We start from the raw sequence: 24,133 nt of genomic DNA on the forward strand, positions 1-24,133 counted from the left end.
GTCCTTTTGTCAATTTTTTGTTTTCCCTTTGATACTTCTGAATACAGTTTGAATTGATTTGCATTTCCAGTACGCAGGAAGATCTTAAGTATCCTGGATTCAATTGACTTCAGTCAGGACATTCCAGAGCCTTTACAACTGGATTTTTTTGACCGGGCTCAGATTGAGCAAGTCATTGCTAATTGTGAGCACAAGAATGCACGTGGACAAGTGGTCTGCAATGTCAAGGTGAGCAGTGGTCTCTGTTTTTGAGTTGTATGTGCTATTTTATATCTTAATAATAAAAAAAATAAAAATCAGTGCATTAATAATACTTTGAAATTTGATTTCACATAAAAAGCGTGTCTGTTTCAGATATGTGCATAATTTATGCAAACCGTTGGGATTAGTTTATTTCTTTTGCATTCCACAGGGTGTTTTTTCACTTTATAGTAGACAGATGCATCAGTTTGAGACACTTTCAGGAAATATTTCCTATCTTAATCTTTTTCCCATCTTGGAACATCCAAGTGATATTACATCTACCTTATGTATTTCTTTGGTCCCCAGTACACAACTACCTAGTACTGCATGTGTGTACACAATTAGATGTGCAGCACAGTTGTGTACCACAGTAATTCTTGGAGGCTTTAGTTAAGACATGTCACACTGTGATGAGTACTTAATAAGCGTATGATGAATAGCCCTGAAAAATTTGCAGTCATAAAAAATGAGTACAACTTATTTGAATCTCAGTTCTTCAGTTGCATATGTCATTATGTAACCATCTCCTAAATACTTCTAGGAGGTACAAGTACATGTACATCACCTTTGTCACTTGTCCTAGTTTTTGGCTGGAATTTTCTTCCTAGTAGCTGGTATAGTGTTGTGTTTCGGGTTTAGGATGATAATGATGTTGATAACACATCAATCTTTAGGTTGTTGCTAAGCAGTATTTACACTTAGACTTTTCAGCTTTTCATACCACCCCACCAGTGAGTAGCTGGGGGCACAAGAAGCTGGAAGGAGGCACAGCCAGGACAGCTGACCCAAAACTTGTCAGAGATATTCCATACCATATGATGTCATGCTCCTTATATGAACTAGGGGGAAAGCTGGTTGAGGGCCACTGCTTGGGAGTTGGCTGGACATTGGTTGGCATTGTGCATCACTTGTTTGGTCTACTCTAAATCTTCTATTATTTCCCTCCCTCCACCCCTTCCTTTTCTGTCCTATTAAACTGTCTTTATCTCAACTCACAAATTTTACTTTTTTCCCCTAGTTCTGTCTCCCATCCCACTGGGGTGGGGAGGGGCAGGGAATGAGTGTTTGTGTGGTGTTTATCTACCTGCCAGATTAAACAACATCATCATTAAAGTTTCTTTTTTAATGTTGTTATTTCAGTACCTTCACAGAGTTCTGGTTGCAGAAGTCAATGCTCTTCAAGGAATGGCAGCAATAGGCCAGAGACCTTTACTTATGGAGGTAAGTATAGGAAAAATTAACTACTATTTGTTGCTGCTCTTGGTGGATTTCATACCCTGTCAAGCAGTAAGCTTTACTGTGAAAGCTTGTGGATTTGAGTCCTGACTTTGAGTTAGTAATTCCTGAAGAAAAAAAAAATCAATAAGATAAACTACTTCTTACTGTACTGTTCTCTAAACAGCAGATCTGGAGTCTGTCTTTTTTCTTTAACCTTTTCCCTCCCCACTACTGATAACAATTGCAGCTCCCACCCCACTGTACAGAAAGCAATATAGTACTCATGTCAAACTTGGCTGTTGACAAGTACACTGTGTTCATCTTATAGCCAAGTTCATCTTGCCTTTCTCTCGGGGCATGCCAGTTTATTTCTTCTTTCTTCTACACAGCTGTAGTTTCAGTGAACTTGGTGCTTAATTTTCTGAGATTCCTGCCATTTTATAAATTTAGTTGAAATTGGCTAAATGCATGTGAAGGATAAAGGAGAAATGACTTAGACTAAATGGGAAGAAAAGGCACAAATAGATTTCTCAGTTGTTTTTGTTTTGATTTTAAAGTGCTAGAAAAGAATTTTTCCTATGGGATTGAGACATTCACAGTGAATGGCCTTGTGAAAAGTAGCTCAAAAATGGAATGAACTGTCTTGTTAAAGTAATAGTAGCAGCTTGTTTCTAATAAGCTGAAGACATAACTTTTTTTTTTCTGAAGACTATTACCAATAGATAAAATTGTCATCTTGAAGTCTGTCTTTGCTGATAATTTCTTTTAGCATATTGTAACTCAGTTTCTTTGTCGTGGGTGTTCAGGAGATCAACACTATCCTGCAGTATGTAGTGGAGCGGAACAAGCTGCTGCAGTGCCTCCATGCTAAGAGGCATGCTCTGGAGTCATGGAGACAGCTGGTGGAAATCATACTCACTGCTTGCCCCCAGGATCTCATACAGGCTGAGGACAGACAACTGATTATCCGTGATCTATTGCAGGATGTCCATGACAAGGTAGTGCTGTCCTGGAAATCAGCTTTGAACTTTGTTGCTGTATCTTGTTATGTGAAAGTACTATAAATTGTAATCCAAATCGTCTGCCTTTAGTATTCTTTTTAGTTTTCTGATTGCTACTATGCTCAAGTTGAATGCACTGTGGACAGGGGGGATCCTCTGTATTCTTGCGAAGTTACTGTTGAACTTTGAATCACATGTTGACAAATTTTAAAGACATTTCAGTATAATCCAGTATGATGGTAGGCAGGAAAGGATGTGTGAAAAAGAAACATCCCATTTTGATGAGGAACAAAGAAGAACTTACTGAAGGCTGAAGGCAAACAGTAATGCATTTGCTAATGTATTGCATTTAGATGGCTCACTGCAAATCCTACTGCTGCTGCTTTTGAAAAATGAAAGAGTTGAATGGAGCTTCATAGTAGAAAAATTAAAAATTTTACAATTAGAATGGCTTTTGGATGTGTGAGCTTTTGTCTTAAAAGTCTAGGTATTTTACTGCTGAGTCATAGTAATAATTTTCAAGACAGACTAGACAGTTATTACTGACACAGCCATTTGCAAAGGCAAAAGTTAATGAAGGATCCTTCTATTGTTTAGGCTGCTGGGGCATTATCATTTTTTTGCTTTATTGTGAGAGTTGTGTGGTTTGTAGTTCTAATTAATAGAGGTTTTATTTTGAGAAATATATATGAAAATGATATATCATTTTAAAGAAAAAAAGTAACCTTTTGGGATATTGTTTTTGTTACTTCCATTATTTTTTTCTGTAGGAGTTACCTAAAAACTATATTTTAGTGGAGCACTGATTTTGTTTTTTGTGTGAACAAAATTAAAAAAATGGGAAACAGAGGAGGTCTTTACTAGCTGAAGAAATTTGTTTCTTTCTTAAATCATTATGGAGAGAAAATTTCAGACTCTTAATTTTCTATAATGCTTTATTGAAGATCTTTGTGAATTTGAGAAAAAAATTGTTACTGTCTATTGAAAATATTTGAACTACTTTACTAAATGACTATATTGCTTAAAAGGAAATCTCCTTGAGTGTTAGTGATAAAGATTCCAGGTTTACCTTTTAAATGATGACGTGAACAAAAATAGTACATGCTAACTTCTTGTTAGTGTTTCTCCACAATGTCTTAATGCTTCTTTGATGCTCAGCTCTTTGAATTTTCTAAGTTGTACCTTCACATTTTTAGTGAGAATAGTTTTCTTAAATAGCTGTAAAGCAAATAAGGTCTTGGTTGTTCTTTCCCCAGCTTAGGTTTAGATATTTTACTGATAAAGCAGCTCAAATGTCAGCACATTTCTTCCCTTTTTGCCATCCAGATTTGATTATCATCCTGCTTGTGATTTATGTAAAAAAACCCAGAATGGTCTTCTTAATTAAAATGTGTTCAACTCAGGTTTCTGAACAAGTTTCTGACGTTACAGATTTTGATGTGGTTTAAAATAGTGCCTAAATAAATCCTTATGCATACATAAATGAAATAATTGTGAGAGGCTGAATTAATTGTTCTAATAACTCATGAAATCAGACACTTTTTAACTTTTTTCTTTTGCCTTTTTTTTTTCTTTCTTCTTTATTAAGATCCTTGATGATGATGCAGCTCAGGAGCTGATGCCAGTGGTGGCAGGGGCTGTGTTCACCCTGACTGCCCACCTGAGTCAGTCTGTCAAAACTGAGCAGAAACAGCCACTTGCAGTCCCCATGGCAGGACAGTCCCAATATGTCTTGATGCTGGATGGTTCTTTTACCTCATCACCTGGCTCTGAGAGCATATCCATGGGTTTTGCTTCCATTGGTGACTCCTCCCTCCACATCATCTTAAAAAAACTGCTGGATTTCATTTTGAAAACAGGTGTGTTGACCTTTGCAGTGTGTGGGGGGAAATTCCAACTGCCAAGAGTAAAAAGATGGGCTGAGCTGCTTTCTGTTACTGCAGTGAAGATTTTGGTTAATTAATGAGGTGGATCTTACATGATTAGTATAGATGTAAGTGATGTTACTAACAAAAAAACCTAAATAAATACTTTTTAAAAAATCTGAACAACAAACAGAAAGAGATGTGTAAATCTGTGTACGCAGAATTTCATATTATCACTCTTTTGGAGTAGCATAAACTTGCTGAATTTACTCATAAATACACTTTCATGCAAGTGGTAGAACTCCACCTTAAGAAATCTAGTTGTTTTACTGATTTCTGCCAGCACTGCCATAGGAAGGTTAAGTGTGAGTGGAAGATGGTGTTACGGAATTTACATTTGTTCAGTTTTAATTGTGAACGTTTCTTGTTAATAGGTGGTGGCTTCCAGAGAGTGAGGACGCACCTTTATGGATCACTGCTTTATTATTTGCAGATTGCCCAGAGACCAGATGAACCAGACACTTTAGAAGCAGGTATGGTCTAACTGTATTTTGCAAAATAGCAAAACTGAAAAATTGTTATTAAACCCTAAATGGTACAGTTTCTGAATGATAAGTTGTCTTCTGGAAATGGATGGAAACCATCTTATCCCAAGAGCCTCTGAAATTAATTGCTTATGCTAAACAATGCATATCTTATATTCTGACCTGTCTAGTTAGATATGCATTCAAACTGTGTTGTTCTGGATGAGGATGTTAAATTTCTGACCTGTAGCACAAAAGAAGGTATTTCATTTGTGTCCATTTAAAGCCCTGCATCATAGCTACAAGACTGTCAAAGGAATGGAGATTACTTGTAACTAGCTGTTCTCTAGTAGGCCCAGCAGTAGAAATACATTGCCTCCATTTCTGTATGTATGCTCATACCATAGTGATCTTATTTAAAAAAAACCAAACAAACCAACAAAACAAAACAAATCCAAAGCAAAAAAAACAAAACACCAACCACACAAAAAACCCCCAAACAAACCCGAAAGATTATTTCATATCTTTTTTCTTCCTTTGTCTGAAGATCCTCCTGGGGGGGAAACAAACAAAAAGGCATCACACACACACCATTCCAACCCCCAAAACTAAGCAAAAAGTAAGTCAACCAGAGTTGCTACTTGTCCAAGAGTGCTTATGGTAGATACCACATTCTCTCTGTGAATGGCTTAAATACTTGATTTGTCAATGTTTCTAATCATTATTTAATCTTAGAGCTTGGACAAGGATTGAAAAAAACAACCTTGGGGCTAATACCTGTGCATGCAGTCTCTTATGGCTATTACTTGGTCTGCATTTTGAGCTACAGTAGTAAAAAAAAAAAAAGCAAACTGAATTTGTCATGACCCCTTTGTAGTTTATTACCAACTTTGGTTTCATCACTTTCCCATCTAAGTTGCCTTGTTTTCTTCCCTCAGACTGAATTTCTTGGTCCCAGTGAAAGTTCATAGAATCATAGAACAGGTTGGGTTGGAAGAGACCTTAAAAATTATTTCATTCCACCCCTCTGCTATGGGCAGGGACACCTTCCACTAGACCAAGTTGCTCAAAGCCCCATCCAGCCTGGCCTTGAACACTTCAGTTCTTATATGCATTACATATTCTATGTAACACGTAATGAATCTTTGAATTATTTTAAGGATACTGTTTACAAGGGTGGTATATGTATACAGATACACACTTTTTGTTCTGGCTAGCCTTTGTGATACTTGAGAGTGGATTTGTAGGAGAACATTTGCAATTCCTTTAAAAACCCTTGTCCATTGTTTGGGGCATTTCTGTTGCAAGGTAAAGAGGATGCCCTGAAGGATGTAGTGTCAACTGTAGCTAACCTAATGCTAAGCTGCCAATCTTTGCATTTTTTCATTTTTTGTTTTATTTGCTTTTTCCAGCTAAAAAAACTATGTGGGAACATCTGACAGCTCCTGAAGATGTGTTTAGTAAATTGCAACGGGAAAACATGGCAACTATTGAGAGTTATGGGGCAGCTCTGATGGAGGTGGTCTGTCGTGATGCTTGTGATGGCCATGAGATAGGCCGGGTAAATGAATCTCTTCCTTTGAAATTGCTGTTCTGTTTGTTTTAAAGAACATCTTCTGTGCAAAGAGGGGGGAAGTTTCATGAGGTGGAGCTAGAACAGTTTTGTAGATGCTTAATCTCTTTCAAGTTTCTGTCCTCCCACTCATTCTTCAAGCTGTTGAAAGTAGGGGCATACATGCATATTAAATTTTTTCTCAGCAAAGCCATGTGTCCTGTGGTTTAAAAATACTGCACTGCTTCAAAAGATGTAGGTATGGATTTTTTTAGTATTTTTAAATCATGGACTTATCAGTTTATTTACTCACTTTGGGAAGATTTAGTGACTTCAGGAAGAAGTTATAATTTCTAATAATAACTTCAGTGGACAAGAGTCTAGTCTGGATGCAAAATGGCTTTAAATGGTAATCATGATTGAGGCAATACTTCATTAAAGTGTTTTGGCATAGTTGTTGGTCAACAATATCTGTAATATTTTTATAGAGAATAATAGAGGAAAGGTAATTTGCTCATAGTATACTAGTATGAGAAAGCTGGAACTATTTTTCACATAAAGGATTGCAATTGTAGTGGAGAAATGCATTCTGCTTTTAAGAAGCTGTTAGGAATTGCTTAGCATTTTATGTTTCTAGGTGTTTGTTAAAAATCTCATTGATCTCATAGACTAATTCTGGGTTTATTTTTGTTTGTTTGTTTTTATTTTTTTTCTTCCCTCATCCCAGATGCTGGCACTGGCTTTGCTTGATCACATTGTTTCAGTAGACAAGCAGCAGCAGTGGCTGTTGTATCTCTCCAATAGTGGCTACCTGAAGGTGCTTGTGGACAGCCTAGCAGATGATGACCTGACTCTCCAGAGCTTGCTCACACCTCAGCCCCCTTTACTTAAGGCACTGTACACCTATGAGTCCAAAATGGTAATATTACTTCAGAAATGATTTTGTGGTGTGATGTTAATTTTTTAATTTTACTTTTTAGTAAAAGTCGTTTGTCTATACTCTGCATTGATTGTACTTGGAGATATTGTTAAGGAAACTTTCCTGTCTGACCATCCAGGAGCCACTCTGGCAGTCACACTTGCACCACCAGAGATTTTAACTGCTGGGAACGAAGCCCCCTCGCAGCAGGCAGCTCCAGTGAACCAATGGGTGACCCTCTTGACTCCCTACACTCGCCACATTCACACAGTCACATAAGGTTTCCTTACCGCTTTGACCACAGATTTCTCAGAGCAGAGTCTCAAACATCTGGATCCTTAAAATAATTTAATTGTGGTGCAGCAATGGAACAAAAGCTCGAGCTGGTGCCTCCAAGGAGGGACCCAGAACAAAGGAAGCCCTGGGCTTTTATACCCTCACAATCTGTGTCAGTGAGTCTAGGGTCTTGCAGCTGAGTCCTCGGCTCCTGCTGTGTCTCTGAGTGTCTGGTCACCTGGCTGGGCCACAGGTCCCCATGCTCTTTGCTGTGTGGAGGGTTGGCACCAGTTCACAGCCTCTTGCCTCAGGCTCCTGCCATTTCCTGCCACCCAGAGCTCAATCTCCAACTAGCAGTGTGGCTGCACACTGAGCTACCTGCACTAAATGTATTCAACGGTGTTTTACTAAAGTAGTAGTATTTGAAATGATGCTAAAATCAAGAGAGAAAATAGTCATCATAAGTCTCATTGCACATCTCCAATACTTAACCTTCTCTACTCTTGTCTAGGCATTCCTCACCAGAATAGCTAAAAGTCAGCAAGGTGCACTAGAGCTGTTGCGATCTGGAGTGATTGTGCGGCTGGCACAGTGTCAAGTGTATGACATGCGACCCGAAACAGACCATCAGGGGTAAGTGTTGGTTCCCTGGCTGATTATGAAACTGTGATATAGTCTTGGAAGTATATGATGTCTTTTTATAGCCTCAGGTTTTTTGAACAACGATTTGTAGGTTTATTCTTTGTGTGCGTGTGTGTTTCTTTAACCTATCAGTTCAGTTTAAAGCTACCTTTTATTGAGAGAAAAATTTCAGATAAGTGGATATGAAGTTGTGCTTGCATGCTAGTTACTTAGACTATGTAAAAATGTATTTGTTTGATAGATAGGAATGATCAATGGATTATTACTAGATAACTTAGACTGTAATGTTTGAAAAACAGCCTACACTGTAAACTTATTTTGTGGGCTTTTCAGTTGGTGAACAAAAAGTGCAGAGTTTGTCCTCCCCCATAAAGCATTAATGAGAGAGCAGTAAATTAAATGCTATTTCAGAAATATTTTACGATGTGTTTAAAAAAAAAAAAATTCACAGTTATATATTGCCTAACAAGTTTCTTGATGTGTTGCCATGTTAGCCATTGTGAAATGATTGAGAGAAGATCTCAGAGAAGGAAATTCCATATTTAGGTGAAATCACGCTGGTTTATTTCAAGCCTTGGTCCTTCTTTTAAATTTACAGTTCTTAATGACACACGGGGTTCAAACACTTTGGAAAAATTTAAGCCTTGGACAAGGTACTCTGTTTAAAAGTTCCAATTACATGTATAAGATTGTATGAAACCTATAGGACATTTTTAGAGGACTGTTTATCAGCTGCTTTAGAATGAAGCACACCTCTTCCTAAAATATTTGAGAATACTTCGTTTTATATATATGTAAACAGATGTTCTGTTTCTACAACCAAGTAATCTGATTTAATGTAGTACAGTACAAAGAAGTAATTTTCTCTGCTTAGAGAAAATGTCTGGCAGCAGCTGTATATCATAAATGTGTTACTTTTCCAATATACACTCAGTTCAAGTCCAGACCTGTTATTGAAATGTGAATGTTTGTAGGTTCTTGAGGGTCATTGTAGGCTGAAGCTCTGCCTCACTTATGGACTTCACTCGTCTTGCAACCTTTTTTTTTTTTTAAACCTCTTAAGAATGTATGCAATGAGAGATCCCCCAGTCTTCATTCCTGCTCCAGTAGAACGTTATCGCCAGATTCTTCTTCCAGCTCTTCAACTGTGCCAAGTGATCCTCACATCTGGCATGGCACAACACCTGCAAGCAGCAGGACAGGTAAGTCCCAAAAGATGCTAGAGGATCACTGCTACTGCTCATTCAAAGGAATTGTATGTCCCTTTGCTCTGAAAGTAAGCTTTTTTTTTAAAAAATCCCATCCTCACTGGTAAAGGAGGTCACTTAAAATTCTTCAAAAATAAAAGCTTTGCTTCTACTCTGCTCACTGTTAAATTTTGAGTAATTCATATTTTCCCTTTTCTTCTTGTGGTACAGGTTTTGCAGTTTCTAATTTCCCATTCAGATACTATCCAGGCAATCCTGAGGTGTCAAGATGTTAGTGTTGGATCTCTCCAGGAGCTGGCCTCCCTGACAGGAATAATCAGCAAGGCAGCTTTACCTGGTAGGAACTGCCGTTTTGAAGTCTCCTCGCCCTGTCTACATGAATCTCAGGCTTTGTTTTTTGTAAAGAAATAGTAAGACATAGAATAGAATATCTACAACAATACAGAACTTTCCTGACATGTAGAGCTCTGAGAAAAATTAAAAAATATTAAATAATTGTTCTTGCAGTAAATATGACAAATTTGCAGTGGACATAATGCTCTTACCCACATGTATTTGACTTTCCCTTTTCCTTTCATCATGCTACCTGACAGTAAGTACTTTTTGTTTTGGAGAAAACTTGCAAATAGAAGTGCTCAAAGTATAAGCAGTATCTTCAAAAAAGAATTTTCATTCAGTAAATTCTGTGACTGAGGAAATGAAGATAGAAAATTGTTTGCATACCCATATTTTTTGTTAATGTCTTCTCCGTTTTTGTTTATTTACAAAAGAAAACTTCCTGAGGGAAGTGCTGCAGATTAGCATGCTGACATTTCTCTTGAGTGACTTATCTTCTCAGAGGGCTAATAATTATTGTGATGGATATAGTGATTTCTTCTGCATGCTGGAGGACTTGCTTATCATTTCAAAATAAGTTGTCTATTTTGATTTGATGGCTTTCTTTGTTCAGGATAGGTGTCTTGACTACAATGGAAATGAATGCAGAGCTGTAGGTTGAGCCCAAATGTTTCTTTGCTTACACTGTAAAGAGCTTTGTACAAAAGCTGCAATTTCCATCCCAACCTCCTTCCCCCTTGCCCCCATTTAATTACTTACCAGAACAGTAAGCTACGTGCTCTCATGCATCTTCTAGTAGCTACATTCATATCCGAATGTTTTGCTCAAAAACTGTGCAGAATACAAGTTGTATATTGGGCTGAAATTTTTCTGATCACTGCTTGTATTTAAATGTATATACTGCATAAATCTGTTTAAGAAAAAGCAAACAGTTATTTAATGGCTGTATCTTTTATCAGGAGTGTTGAGTGAGCTGGACATAGATGTTAATGAAGGGACACAGATGGAGCTACAAGGACACATAGGGCGATTTCAGGTAATAAAGTTGTATATATATAGCCCTTGTCCTTTTAGAATTGTCTATCTAGATGCATTTCTTCCTTTTTTTTTACTGTGAATAGCAGCAGTTACGAAAGGGATGTTTTTCCACTATCATGAAGAATGTGTGGTAGTTTGGGTTTTTTTGTGAGGGTGGTTTGTGTGTGAGTGGGGAGGTACAGGGTTTGTTTTATTGGGGTCTCCCTGACTTCCCTGCCCAGTAGAAAAGATAATATTTGGTAACATCAGAGTTGCATCAGGACCTTTGTTTCCCTCCCTGGCTTAGGGTTCATTTTATGTGGAGGAGAATTTGAAGTCAACACCAAAGCATGTGAAGTAAATGCAGAAATACTCTGTTACCACTTTGCCACAAGCATGTCTCCAGCTCCACAATTTGGCTTATCATGCTACTCTTTTATTTCTTTTCTGCTGAATTGCTACTGAATTAGTTTTCACACTCTATTTTTATGGAAATTACTATCTCCATATTCAGATTTTGTTAGTTTGTCTGTATGGGTGTTTTAGGTGTGGGAATGGGTAAACCTAAGATGTCATGAATCAGTATAATAGTCTGCAAGAGAAATAAGACAAAGTTGAGGACGTCTGAATTGCATTAATTTCTCATTGGCAGTGGTTTAGGTTGCCATAAATTTCTAAATTAATTAAAGGTGAGTTAAAACACTGTGCTTTTAAAAATTTTAGTTTTGTTTACAAAGCGCTAACAGTTTTGTCTGCATTGCTTTTTTTTTTTAATCTACGTTTACTCTTCTGTTTTAAGGGACATGTATCACTTAAGTGAAAAGAATCATGCCCTTCATTTGTTGAGATACAAATTCAAATGTTCTTTTCTTATGGCAGCGGCAGTGCTTAGGACTTCTAAGTCGGTTTGGTGGTTCAGACAGACTACGCCAGTTCAAACTGCAAGATGATAATGCAGGGGGAGACAGAGTGAACAAGAGGGATGAAATTGAGTTGGCCATGCAACAGGTAAGGACACAAGAAGCTCCTAGGACCTTCAGTCTAAACCTTTTACTTGCTGTGCAGATTTGTTTAGTTACCATACTTTCATATGACAGTGGTAATGCTCGACACTGGTTTTAGTTTGGTATAGTATCCCACATTTTGTTTAAAGCAACCTTTGAAAGTGTGTTTACATAAATTTGCTTTAGAAACCTTTATTGTTTTGGGTACAAACTCCATGAACTTCAAAGCCTTAAATTGATCAGAAATTTTCAAAACGAAGGCTGGGTATAGAGGGCAATGGCTAACACTGAGTTAGAGCCACAGGGGATTAACTGCTATCCAGAAATTTTAGCTAGCAGTTTTGGGAAAGAGACGAAGTTGCAAATGCTAGACTTGAAGCTGTAACTGGTAAGAAAATAGAATTGTCACATTTTGATGAGGAGAGGAGCAAAGCATGTTGTTCATTGACAATTATCCATTTAAAATTTAACGTTTCAAAGCCTGCAGATATTGTAATTGACATGCTGTCTTTTTTTTTCCCCTTTGTTGGCAGATCTGTGCAAATGTGATGGAATACTGTGAATCGCTTATGTTGCAAAGCGCCCCCAGTTTTCAACACACTGTTTGTCTGTTTACTCCTAGCCTGTCAGAATCAACCAACCGAGATGGGCCTCGTCAGGGTGAGCTTTTTGACTTGCTATTTTATGAGACTGAATGGTGTGACATTTGGGCTAGTAGAAAATGATGAGCTAGAGGCTGTAGTTTCACATACACTTTAAGTCACTTTATGCCAGTACTGTAGGTGCTCGTTTTCTAATTCTGGATATGCTTGTTCAACCTTGCACTAAGCCAAATCAGGAAACTAACCAAGTTAAACCAAACAAATTCTTTTCATTCACTTCCCATGGCAACCTCAGAAACATATATATTGGTAAAGAAATGTGTATGTAAATAAATAGCACAAGAGAGGGGAAGGTGCGGGTTTCTCTTTTTCAGCGCTGTGCTGGGTTACATTATGTGAAACTAGGACTTCATTTATGACATGTAAGATGTGTTTTGATGCTGATTGGAACTACTATAACACGTGGCAAGAGTTTATAGTATGCTATTATGCAGTTGAGTGGTTAAAATATGTAAATAGTGAGACTTCTAATCTAGTTACATTTCACATGTTACACTCAGTACTGCAGCCACAGAATTTTTTGCCTAGATTTTCATTTGTGTTACTTCTGAAACACAAGTGCAAAATATAAACTTGCCAGTGCTTTCCTGACTTTGACTACTTTATTGACAGAGAGCATACCTTATTGATTCCTTGGGACTTTTTAGGTAGTTTGGATTTTTTTTTTTTAATTTATTTTAACTAGTTCAACATCTCGTCTAGATACACAAGCACCAGTGGTCCCATATTGGCACTTGCCTGGCCTGGGCATTATTGTCTACCTGCTGAAACAGAGCACTAGTGATTTCTTCAGTTACTATGACAGCCATCGTCAGAGTGTTAACAAACTGCAAAATGTGGAGCAACTACCACCAGATGAAATAAAAGAGGTAATTTTCTTCTGTAATTTATGTATTGTAGTAACTTAGACATAGCTGTAACAGAGACTCCAAAGCATCTTAGATAAGTAAGCAGTTTCACTTCATGTGCATATTCCTTCCTACTATTGCTGAAGGGGTCCATAGAATGTGTGATCTAAAACTTTAGGGAAAATATTAACTTTGTAAAAGTTGTGATTTTCATAATAGTTGTTTGGAGATACGTTTAATTTTTCGATTTTTCAGTCATCAAATTCAAAATAGAGAGCAAGGTTTTGAAGAAATAGTAGCTTACAAAAAAGTTCTAGATACTAATATGTGATCTTATTTGCTTATTTCTCTTGATATTCTGTGATTCCCTATAGTCTGTTTTTTTTCTCTTCTGACCACAGCTGTGTCAGTCAGTTATGCCAGCTGGAGTTGACAAGATTTCCACTTCGCAAAAATATGTATTGGCAAGGCGACGCCTGGTGAAGCTAATAAACAACCGAGCCAAGCTGCTCTCTCTCTGTTCTTGTATCCTTCTGAAATTGAAATGACCCTCAAGGTGATGCTGCAGAAAAGCAGAGAAATATAAACAGGTTTTTTTACCTGGATTTCTGACCACTTTGAGCAAAACCTTTTGCAAAAAGGAAATTTGAAATACTGGCAATTAAATTAAGAGGGTGTTGCTGTGCTATTGCCAGAATGTAAGTATTTTCAAGTTAGTAATTCCCATTTTTGAGACTCTGCTAAGACTTTCTGCTACATGATAATAAAGGAGTAGTTGCAGCCCAGTTCTTCAATTTAGTATCCAGACTTCCTAAACATTCACATACACACAAGTGTGGTGGAAGAAATATTCTGAAAAATTATTTTGATGTGACTATCATAACTGAAGTTTCCAGTCTTATAGTCCACCTTGCATAAACCTAATCTCATAAACACCAGTAAATCTATGGAAATAACCAGTCATGCACAAAAGAATTGTGATTCAACAGATCATAATTTTCCTCTAAAATCTCCCTTGGGAAAGATGTGTTCTTGCACACTTACTTACCTGTTGTCACCAACGATGTTACTGCCATCCCTAGCTTTATAACCTCACCTTTTATTCAGTGTCTCTGCAGCTGAGCTACCATGACAAACCATATGAGCACTCATGCTGTGCTCTGCTGTGGAGGGCTGGTTTAAGGCTCTAAGGGTGAGTAGCAGTGAGGGAGCCAGCACTGCACTGAAGAGATAAGGAGAGTGAGGGCGAGCGATTCATTGCCAGGCCGTGGCAGAGGGGGATGACAGGTGGTTGAGCTAACATCTTCAGCTGCTTCCAAGTGTGTAAATATATAGTAAATGTACTATCAAAACACAACAAAATTGGGCTCCTTCACTTAGACGTGTCTGCAGATATTATAGAAATATGTCTCTTCATTCTTTGGCGTCATCTGGAACACTATCTACTGCATTGCACACCCACTGACTCCCAAGACCCACTGCTGTCCTCTAGGATGTCATTTAAGAAAGGAAGGCTGCAAGGTAAAATTTCTCAAACATCAAAATGCCGTTGAATGACTTCTGATGGTTAACTTCAAAACTGATTTGCTACTATTAATATATTTCCATGTATATTTAATAAAAGATATTTTGTTTGGATTTGGCATACCTTTGGATTTTCTACTGGAGAACTGGCAATACAGATACTGTTGACTCCTGAACTTTTGGGTTTTGTGTATTACATGTAACCTCCAAAGGAAAGTAAAAGTAACTATTTTTTTATTTCTGTTGTTCCAACTAAGTGAAGTTCAAATAATATAAGCAGATCAGTGATTCAAAACAGTTTATAGGAAAATATTTCAATATAATAATTTAAGATGAAATTAAGAAATAAAATTAATATTGGTGGGTTTAAAAGTATTTTTCAGAATTATAGGTACCATTGATTCACCAGATGATTTTAAATTTTGGTTTTTTAAAAAAAAAGGGATGGAAGGAAGTCAGAAAGGGAGAAAGTTTTTTGCTTAAAGCACTGTGTTGTGTGGTCAAAACTGTTTATGACTCACTCTGTGTGTATTTTCTCTAAATCATTTAAGTCAAAAAATTAGTATAATTACTAATGCAAAAGTTTACTGAGCAATTTGGAACACTGTGTTTTAAACTCATTTTACAACTTGATAGAGAGACAGTATGGAGCAGCCAACATAATTTTTACATCTCATTTTCTATTGCTAGATTCCTTTGGTTCCGAGCCTAACTTGGATTTCAGTAGTGGACTAAATCGGGTGAGCCAGCATGATATAGAACAGGTGAGATGTGATGGTCTACTGCAGGGTACAGAGAGTGCCTGACCACCCTGCAGCTGTTGGGAGCAGGCTGACTGTTGTTTTCCCACCTCTGAACAACCTGCAATAACAGCATATAACTTAATTTAGGATTAATGAAGCGTTGCAGAATTTTTTTGGAAACTATTGTGAAACAGGTGGCAGTTGTGCTACTGTGCACGTATCTTTGAATCTTAATATGAAAAGTTAAATGAAAAACAAGCTATACTTACAAAAAAAAATCATCATTCTTTTTCTCTTACAGAGTGGTCAACCGATATGTTTGTTTTTTTTTAATAATAGCTCTCTGAAAATGTCAGTTATCCTTGAAAGACTGGCAATATGAGGGCAAGTTTCCCAGTTTTCTGTGATCCTATGGCTGTTTACTACAGCTCAGCTGCAGCTAGGCTGTAGAGAAAGGAGATCAAAAGGGTAACAGAAATTGTGACTATAAAATGTGAATGCTAGCCCAGAAGTAATTTCCACTTACACAGCAATTTAATATGTACAGCATCATCTTGCTAAAATACTTAGAATGTGATTAACTTTTTCAGTGACTTTTTACATATGTATTAATGAAAAAATTGGACTCTAACTCCTAAACAGTTCTTAAGTCCTTCCAGACTAGGAAAATTTTAATTGGAAGACGTGTTTGTGTGACTGTAACTGAAGAAGCTGAATTATAACTGATAATTCCTAGAACAGGAATTTAATTCCTAAAACTCGGAGAAGTTATAAGGAGGTAATATTGAGATAATCAGTAAATGTGCTGAGACACCCAAAACCCTCCGTAGAAAGTCAATCCATTATATAATTTATAGAGAAAAACGTGAGGGAAGAATGCAAGTAGTATTTATTAGAAGAGTCAGAAAAAAACGTTTTTTTGAAAGCAGTTCAGAAGTAAATCACAGCAAAAGAGTTGACAGTTGATGATGGATAAGCTAACATTCCAGGAAGAGAAGATTTTGTATTGATGACTGCATCTTAATCTCTGTTCTTCAGCTTCAGATTGAAGCCACAAACAGCTTTGGTGAATCTCTGCAGAAGAAGCTTCTGGAAATCGAAGGTTTATATTCCAAGGTTCGGTCACGATACACCTTTATTCAAGCTCTTGTCAGACGTATCCGTGGTCTCCTAAGGATATCAAGGACCTGAAAGACTCTTGATATGTGCTGCTTGGCCCATGAAGCAATGTATAAGGGCAAGCCTTTTGGATCATTGTATTTTCTAGATCAGACATTTTCTAAATACTGTCAAAAATATTTTGTTCCTTTTTTTTATCCCTATGGATGTGTTTTGTGTATTCTTTCCTACTGCTCCCAACCTGACAGAAAAAATAAAGGATTGTTTTCAACCAAGTTATGATTAATGTAAAATTTCAAGCAAGAAAGAATTCTAATGGAGGACATCAAGGAAACAGGAAGTTCTGCAGCTGTGATGCAGATGCTTTCAGAGAAAACTAAGAGTTTTGTGTATGTTGTTCCTCACACAGATTTCCTGTTTCTCACACAGATTTAATGAAACCATGGCATTCAAGTTTCATCACTTGCAGACTGTGATTACTGTGGTGTGGATTTTGTATTCGTTTTGCACTGTGAACTTCTTGTTTCTGCTCCCTCTTGTCTTTTTTTCAGCTGAGAGAAGTACAAGCTGCTTTACTTTGAACAAGTTTATATAAGGAAAAAAAGAGTGGTGAAAGTCATGGAAGGTGACTGCCCTAGGTTTGGTACTTATGGCTCTGTGGAGTAAAGTTTTCTGTGCTATTCTTGCTGAAACAGAAGTATAAAGACAGAATAAAATGCATGGGGAGGAAGCCAGCAGCTGTGAGTGGTAGGTTGGTTCTATAGTTACAGATTGCTCTCCTATGAGATATTCATATATCCTTGTCTCTTCTGTAAAAAAACTATTAAAAAAAAAAAAGGCTTGACCACTGATTATTGACATAAGATCTGTTGGATTTCTCCCTTAACTCGGTCTGATCTTATGGCCCAGTTCACCACCTGTGCCTTGTAAATTGTTTCCCCTGAGTTTTCCTTACTTAAGTAAATATAAAATAATTATAAACTATTATCTGCAGAAACTAATTATGGATTACATCATTTTTATGCAGAGATGATGACAGCTCTGCTATCAGGTGAGGGTTATTAGGTATTCCATAGGAGCATCTTGGTATTAGTATGTTTTACACAGTTGGATTTTTGTTTATTCTCATCACGGTTTTTTCTTTTTTCTCCACCATTCTCCGTGAAAACCAAGAACTAACATAGAGCGCTTCTCATTAAATACACGGATGTAATGTTGGCATTGTTGACTTAGAGGAATCCACTACGTTTTAGAAAGCACACCATGGTGTGTGGCATTTCGGTAACGTTTGCACCGCGACTCTATCCCGCGGTGCTCCCGGAGATGTGCGCTGACCCGGCTCCCGCAGGTGCCGCGGTGTTCCCGGAGGTGTGCGGTGTTCCCGGAGGTGTGCGGTGTTCCCGGAGGGTGCGGTGACCCGGCTCCCGCAGGTGCCGCGGTGTTCCCGGAGGTGTGCGGTGTTCCCGGAGGGTGCGGTGACCCGGCTCCCGCAGGTGCCGCGGTGTTCCCGGAGGTGTGCGGTGTTCCCGGAGGGTGCGGTGACCCGGCTCCCGGAGGTGTGCGGTGTTCCCGGAGGGTGCGGTGACCCTGCTCCCGCAGGTGCCGCGGTGGCAGCAGCGCGGTCCCGGCGGCCCCGGGCCGGTGACGCCGCGCGTGCCCCTCCCGTCCCCGCCGCCGCAGATTCGTCGCGCGCTGTCCCCGGGTTTTATTCTCTAAACCTTTCCCTCCGCTCTCCTTCCCGCCCGGGCGTGTCCTCAGGGGGAGGGCACGGGGAGAGCCCCGCGCTCAGACCGTTCCGTCCTCGCCGAGGGCGGACGGGCGCCGCCCGGCCCCGTGTGTCGAAACGGCGGCGGCAGCGGGGCCTGAGCGCTTTGTTTACTCGCCGCGGCGTTCGACGTGGAGCCGGGCGGCGGCGGCAGGGCCAGCGCGGCGAGGGGAGCGGAGCGGAGCGCGGCGGGCGCCGGCCGAGCGGCTCGACATGGGTGAGGAGCGGGCGCGGGGCTGCTGCCACCTGCCCCCGGCCCCACGACCGGGCCGGGCCCGACCCGCGGGTCCCTCCCGGGGCGCTGCCGCAGAGGCGCCTCAGGGCCGCCGTGGGGCGGCGCAGCGCTGCCCGGCGAGGGCGAATCGCCCGAGCAGCGCGGCAGGAGGGGGCGTGCGGTCATATCCTGAGACCAAAATTAAACTCCGACTCAAGTTTGTAATGGACTCCTAATAAGGAATGTATTAAGAGAAGAGGTGCTGCAGGATAGTAAATGAAGTAGAGGGAATAGTAAGAGAGGCCCTGAATGTAAGGGTGAAGTGATTGGCATGAACCTGTTCTATTACAGATGGTATTTGAGCAGTGTTTTAGTGTGGGAAAAGCGTACATATTAGCATATAAAAAGAGGGAGAGGTGTCTGGCAGTAAGCCAAGTTACTGACTTAGAGGAAAGAGTTTTCAAATCTTAGGCCTCCGTGGATCCAATAGTAACCTTCTACTTGTAATGTTTGTATTGAAATACCTTTTTTCTATCTCAGTTTTGTTAAAGTTATTCACTTGTTTCACAGTAAATGGTGCCTTGAGAAGCACTGTGCAAACTGGCCACTGATGGCTCCTTGTACCTTCGCCTTTTACAAGCTTTAAGTGTATTGACAAAAATATTCTTTAGCATTACATATATTTGTTATAAGAATCATTGGAAAAAACATAATTGTTACTGGCTTAGAACATTAACATTCTTTCTACGATTAAACATCTAGTAGGCGTAAATCAGATGTTAATCTGGGCAGAAGTACTCTTGCATGCATTTAGAAAATAAATGACATGTTGGGGTGAGCCAGTTTTGAAAAAAAAATAAGGGGCATTTAAAATCAGCTCCTGTTAATGTACTCGATTTAGTGCAGCTTCACAGTTTGTAGCAAACTTATTTAACGTGTACCAACTGATTTATACTTCATTTTAAGAAAAAAGAAGTGGATGGTCCTGTGGAAGACTATAAAACATCTTCTGAGGCTGAATTCTTTCAGGTGTCAGCATGTCCTTCTCTAGTGTTTGATATTGAAAAGATAGAGTCTGATACAAACAAAAGAGAAGATGGCTCAGATTTTGGCAAATGAGAGGAAAGGAAAAAATAAAATTGTAACCACAGTGGGAAAGCTTGAATCTGCTGCAACATAATTTGCTGCATCGAGCTACCGTAAAATCATAAAATAGCAGCATAAACCAGGAAGACATAAAGGGGTTCAGCACACAGGTATCTGGGCAACAACCTGAACTTACCTGTTTTCATTGAAGAAACATATTGTAGCCCCATAAGAAATAAGGTTGGTCTCTGTGTCTTTCCATATCTGCCATATGCCATATAGCTGACATGGAAACATCTTTCTCTTCTTGTTTTTGTAGGGGGCTTTTTCTCCACCATTTTTTCCAGTTTGTTTGGAACTCGAGAGATGAGGATTCTCATCCTGGGGCTAGATGGAGCAGGAAAAACAACCATTCTCTACAGGTTACAAGTTGGAGAAGTTGTTACCACCATTCCAAGTAAGTGATCAGTGCCGTAGGGAGAGTATTTTGTGATTTGCCTGTAGCTTTAACACATAAACTTTGTCAGCTGAACTTAATACATGCTTCCTTCATAAAAATAGAACCTTGTGTTGTAGGAGCCTTGCACTGTTGTATTTAAGAACTTTCTTGCATAAAAGCATTACAAAACAATATTATGCTGTCCTACAAAATGCAAAAGGCATTTGACCTTAAGATGGTTAGCAATATTTGGCAGGCTTTTTGTGATAGGTCAGTGTTCAGCAGATGGTAACTTTGGATTGTATCATTCTTTCGTTTCCAGATATAAGCTGTTATGGCAATTCCAGAGGTCATTGTTATTGTACATAGGATGGTGTCAGTGAATCACGCCTATTTAATTTTCTTTTTTTTTTTGACAAGAGTCTTAATTAAATAAACACTTTTGTTTAACATGGAGAAGAAGAAATCAGATGATTTATGTTCTGTAGAAAATGTAAAAATACTCAGTGTGAGGTCTCACACACCAGCCTGCTACACCACCATCTGTGTGTCGAAGTGGTCTGGCCAGGATCGCACTGTGTAACATGAAGGACAAGGGATGCTTGACTTCTGAGTGCCTGTCATATCTCTTGTGTTCCTCCTGAGTCTGACTTTGGTCAGTTTTACCTTTTAGAAACCAGCAGTTTGCTGTGCTGTAATCTTTCTGCCCAAGGGTGTTGCTTATTTTAGCCTCCATAAATTCTAAGCAGCCTGTGCCCACCATTCACTTCCCTGTGCTGTGTTTCTCTGGGCTGGAAGGAAAAGGAACGACATACGTGTTCTAATGCAGCTTTGTTGCCATCTTCCAGACATCTTGGTGTCAAGTCCTCTGCTGAGAAACTGGTTCTGCTTTGGTTATGCTGAGGTTCTTACCACAGTGCAGACCTTGCAGGGACATGAAGGACACATTCCTCAGTGTTCTACTGCTGTCAGTTGTGTACTTGGTTATCAAAGCAGGCCAGTTCTCTACCCCTTACTCTGTTTCTTTTGGTGATTTCAGGCATACTCCTGTTGATTTTCAACAATGTTAGCATTTGTTACAGATCTCTACAATCTGTTTACAATGTGGTTTTATTGTTCAAAGAAGAAAAAATACTGCATTATTCTGAGCCATGTTTGTTGGGATAACTTCGCAAAGGGCATGAACTTCGTTTGCAATTTTCAGGCCTGAAAATTCTCAGTAGCTGCATAATGAAGTGCTGTAATATTCTTCAGAAAAACAAAGAAAAATCACCAACAGTAAAATTGTGTAACTTTGTTTCAGCCATTGGCTTCAATGTTGAGACAGTGACATACAAGAATCTGAAATTTCAAGTTTGGGACTTGGGAGGACAGACAAGCATAAGGTAATAGATCTCTTAAAATCAAAAGACGTAATTAAATTTCTCTAAAAGCTGCCAAGTTCTTGGAATTCTCAAAGCAGGCACTTCTGAAAACTGGTTTAAGTTTTAAAAACAGCCCATTGTCAGGAGAGCACTTTCTTCTGATGGAATTCAATTTGTAAAACCTGTAATGTACTACAGATTGGAAAGAAACAAGCAGCTGTTTGTATTTGTATACAGTTTTGCCTTGAAAAACAAGTTTATTAGTGTAGTAGGCAATTGAGTAGCATTGAAGAAAGAGAGGAGTGGGTGATATAAACCCAAAAGGATACTTAAATATTTTAAAGAATGCAAAGCTAGGAAGTTGGATTTAGGTGTAGACAGTAATTTTTTTAGCAAGCTTTGCAAGTTTTGTAATGAGTAATTATTAGTACCCTTGTATGATCCTTTTTTCAACACTCAGTAGTAAGATGCAAAGTAGTTAGATAGGAAGCTGCAGTTAGTGAGGTATAGGTTCCTTCCCTTTTTAGTTTCAGTACAATAATTCTGAAAAAGGTGGTTTGTTTTGATCCTTGTTAATCACTTGCCTGGATGAATTATTTATTTAAGATTTCCCTGGTTATCCTTCTTTAATGACTGTAATGAAGAAGCTTGTGTCTTTAAACTTTCTTTGCTTCCCTGTCCCTTGGTTATGGTCCTGATGTCCTGCAGGCTGATTCCCAAATAAATTTGTCCCCAGCACTTCTGTCCTTTCCCTGTTTTCAAGCTGCTTTTTTGTTTGTTTTGTGCTTTGTTGGGCTTTTTTTTTGTGTGTGTGTTCTGCCTTGGAAAGTATTCGTACTGTCTGTTCCTTTTTGTAGCCTCTTGAAGATATCTTCTACTTGCCTTCTTCCTCTGGGTGATCTGTTTTTAATTATCTGGCTAAAAAGAACTGCTAAACATGCAAATTATATGACTGGAACTTCTCTTTCCTCTGCAGGCCATACTGGCGGTGTTACTATTCAAACACAGATGCAGTCATCTATGTAGTGGACAGCTGTGATCGAGACAGAATTGGCACTTCAAAATCAGAGCTTGTTGCTATGTTAGAGGTAAGAAAACAAGGATAACAGTCCTTATCAGTAGAAAAGAAATTGAGAAATTAAAACTTTTTTATTTGAGTGAATGTGAAATTTGATTCAGTGAATCAAGTGAAGCTCAACTTCACTTGTGAAACTTCAGCTCTCAGCATAGCCCAGGCAACACTTCTGACTGAAAAAAGCACCAAATACGCTATAGATATTTCATGGTTTCTGCAGCACTGTCCTGGCAGTTACTTACTTGAAGCCTTGTGGTCATATGAAAATTTACCTGCCTCAAGGACAGCTGCTCAGTACTGCAGTGGTGGCAAAATCAAGCCCTGAAAGATTAACAGTAATAAGGATTCTACTGCATTTTGAAGCTGAAGAACATACGCAGAACAGGGTAATATAAATAAGGAGTTGAGCAACACCTCATTCCCTCCCCAGTTCCTGCAAGCTCACTTAATGTGCCCTATTAAATCCAGCTATCAGCTTGTTTCATAATTTGGACTGGCCATGTTCTGAAACTGCCCCTATGGGATACCATGATAGAATTGAAAATAAACACCATTCTTTTACTGAAGAATTTTCTAGAGAACAAAAATCACAAACAAAATCATTGACAGCTGCTGACGTTTCTGGGTTTTCTCTGCTTAAATAAATTCAGTAAAAGTCTCTGTGACAACTTCTATGATTCCCTTTTTTTGTAGGAAGAAGAGCTGAAGAAGGCCATTTTGGTGGTGTTTGCAAATAAACAGGACATGGAACAGGCCATGACTCCCACAGAAATGGCAAATGCCCTTGGCTTACCGGCTTTGAAGGACCGAAAATGGCAGATATTCAAAACCTCTGCAACTAAAGGCACGGGCCTTGATGAAGCAATGGAATGGTGAGTAACAGTCTGGTTATGCTTCATTCATAAGCTTAATTTTACAGGCTTGGTTTTGGTTTTTTTTTTAAGACTGGATCTGTGGAATATCTGACATAAAAGACAAGAATCCACATTAAAAGAATGAATGGTTTTCTCCTAAAAGTATTTCAGCAGAACTGAAATGATTTTTCAGTAAATTGACTTAACCTTTTTTTTTTTTACTTAGGCTGGTGGAGGCCTTGAAGAGCAGGCAGTGATAAAAAACTGACCAGTGCAAGGAAGTTTCAGTTATATCCAGCATCCCCCCTTCTGCAGTTAAGTATTTTCAGGCCACAAATACTTGTAAATAGGACAGATCTGAGTTTGATTCCTGTAACGTGGATGCTTCTCTTGAATTGTAAAACTGAACTAAGTGAATGTCTGTGTACATTACAATGCTCCAGTTCTTTCTTTCTTTTTAAAGAATGTACTTATGTTAATTTGTATGAAAGTCTTACTGGCTGGGAAAGATTTTTTTTTTTTGTCATCCCACTCCTCCTTTGGTGGTTTTGAGTGGCCAGCATATTGGTGTAGTTAGAACACTAATAAAATCTGGAACTGTCAGCTATACTCAGAGGTGTGTTGCTTCTTCGAGG

At 38.8% G+C, this 24,133-nt stretch overlaps 2 protein-coding genes across 3 annotated transcripts in view; both read left to right on the forward strand.

The window, feature by feature from the left end:
• The window catches only part of NUP205 (nucleoporin 205), a 50,789-nt gene extending 33,813 nt beyond the window's left edge, over nucleotides 1-16,976 (forward strand). For both annotated transcript variants that reach the window (XM_064655324.1, XM_064655325.1), the window contains exons 26-43: nucleotides 71-228; nucleotides 1,384-1,464; nucleotides 2,268-2,459; nucleotides 4,051-4,321; nucleotides 4,762-4,860; nucleotides 6,264-6,412; nucleotides 7,131-7,322; nucleotides 8,110-8,231; nucleotides 9,304-9,442; nucleotides 9,659-9,785; nucleotides 10,744-10,820; nucleotides 11,681-11,809; nucleotides 12,339-12,465; nucleotides 13,170-13,336; nucleotides 13,717-13,840; nucleotides 14,708-14,836; nucleotides 15,530-15,603; nucleotides 16,621-16,976. In XM_064655324.1, coding sequence (XP_064511394.1) covers nucleotides 71-228; nucleotides 1,384-1,464; nucleotides 2,268-2,459; nucleotides 4,051-4,321; nucleotides 4,762-4,860; nucleotides 6,264-6,412; nucleotides 7,131-7,322; nucleotides 8,110-8,231; nucleotides 9,304-9,442; nucleotides 9,659-9,785; nucleotides 10,744-10,820; nucleotides 11,681-11,809; nucleotides 12,339-12,465; nucleotides 13,170-13,336; nucleotides 13,717-13,840; nucleotides 14,708-14,836; nucleotides 15,530-15,603; nucleotides 16,621-16,773 — 2,510 coding nt within the window. In that variant the 3' untranslated portion in view covers nucleotides 16,774-16,976. The remainder of the gene's footprint in view (nucleotides 1-70; nucleotides 229-1,383; nucleotides 1,465-2,267; nucleotides 2,460-4,050; nucleotides 4,322-4,761; nucleotides 4,861-6,263; nucleotides 6,413-7,130; nucleotides 7,323-8,109; nucleotides 8,232-9,303; nucleotides 9,443-9,658; nucleotides 9,786-10,743; nucleotides 10,821-11,680; nucleotides 11,810-12,338; nucleotides 12,466-13,169; nucleotides 13,337-13,716; nucleotides 13,841-14,707; nucleotides 14,837-15,529; nucleotides 15,604-16,620) is intronic.
• Nucleotides 16,977-18,551: 1,575 nt separating this feature from the next.
• ARL1 (ADP ribosylation factor like GTPase 1) lies at nucleotides 18,552-24,107 on the forward strand. The gene is made up of 6 exons (XM_064655326.1): nucleotides 18,552-18,683; nucleotides 20,086-20,223; nucleotides 21,509-21,590; nucleotides 22,546-22,657; nucleotides 23,338-23,516; nucleotides 23,725-24,107. Exons 1-6 carry the CDS (start codon nucleotides 18,680-18,682, stop codon nucleotides 23,753-23,755), a joined length of 546 nt encoding a protein of 181 aa, XP_064511396.1. The 5' UTR covers nucleotides 18,552-18,679; the 3' UTR covers nucleotides 23,756-24,107.
• Nucleotides 24,108-24,133: the final 26 nt, after the last annotated feature.

The sequence above is a fragment of the Pseudopipra pipra genome, chromosome 5, assembly GCF_036250125.1.
Source record: "Pseudopipra pipra isolate bDixPip1 chromosome 5, bDixPip1.hap1, whole genome shotgun sequence".
Lineage (NCBI taxonomy): Eukaryota > Metazoa > Chordata > Aves > Passeriformes > Pipridae > Pseudopipra > Pseudopipra pipra.

Coding starts and splice junctions, on each gene's coding strand:
- ARL1 (XM_064655326.1), top strand. Junction 20,224..21,508: donor AGTTGTTACCACCATTCCAA/GTAAGTGATCAG, acceptor ACTTTGTTTCAG/CCATTGGCTTCAATGTTGAG. Junction 23,517..23,724: donor CTTGATGAAGCAATGGAATG/GTGAGTAACAGT, acceptor TTTTTTACTTAG/GCTGGTGGAGGCCTTGAAGA.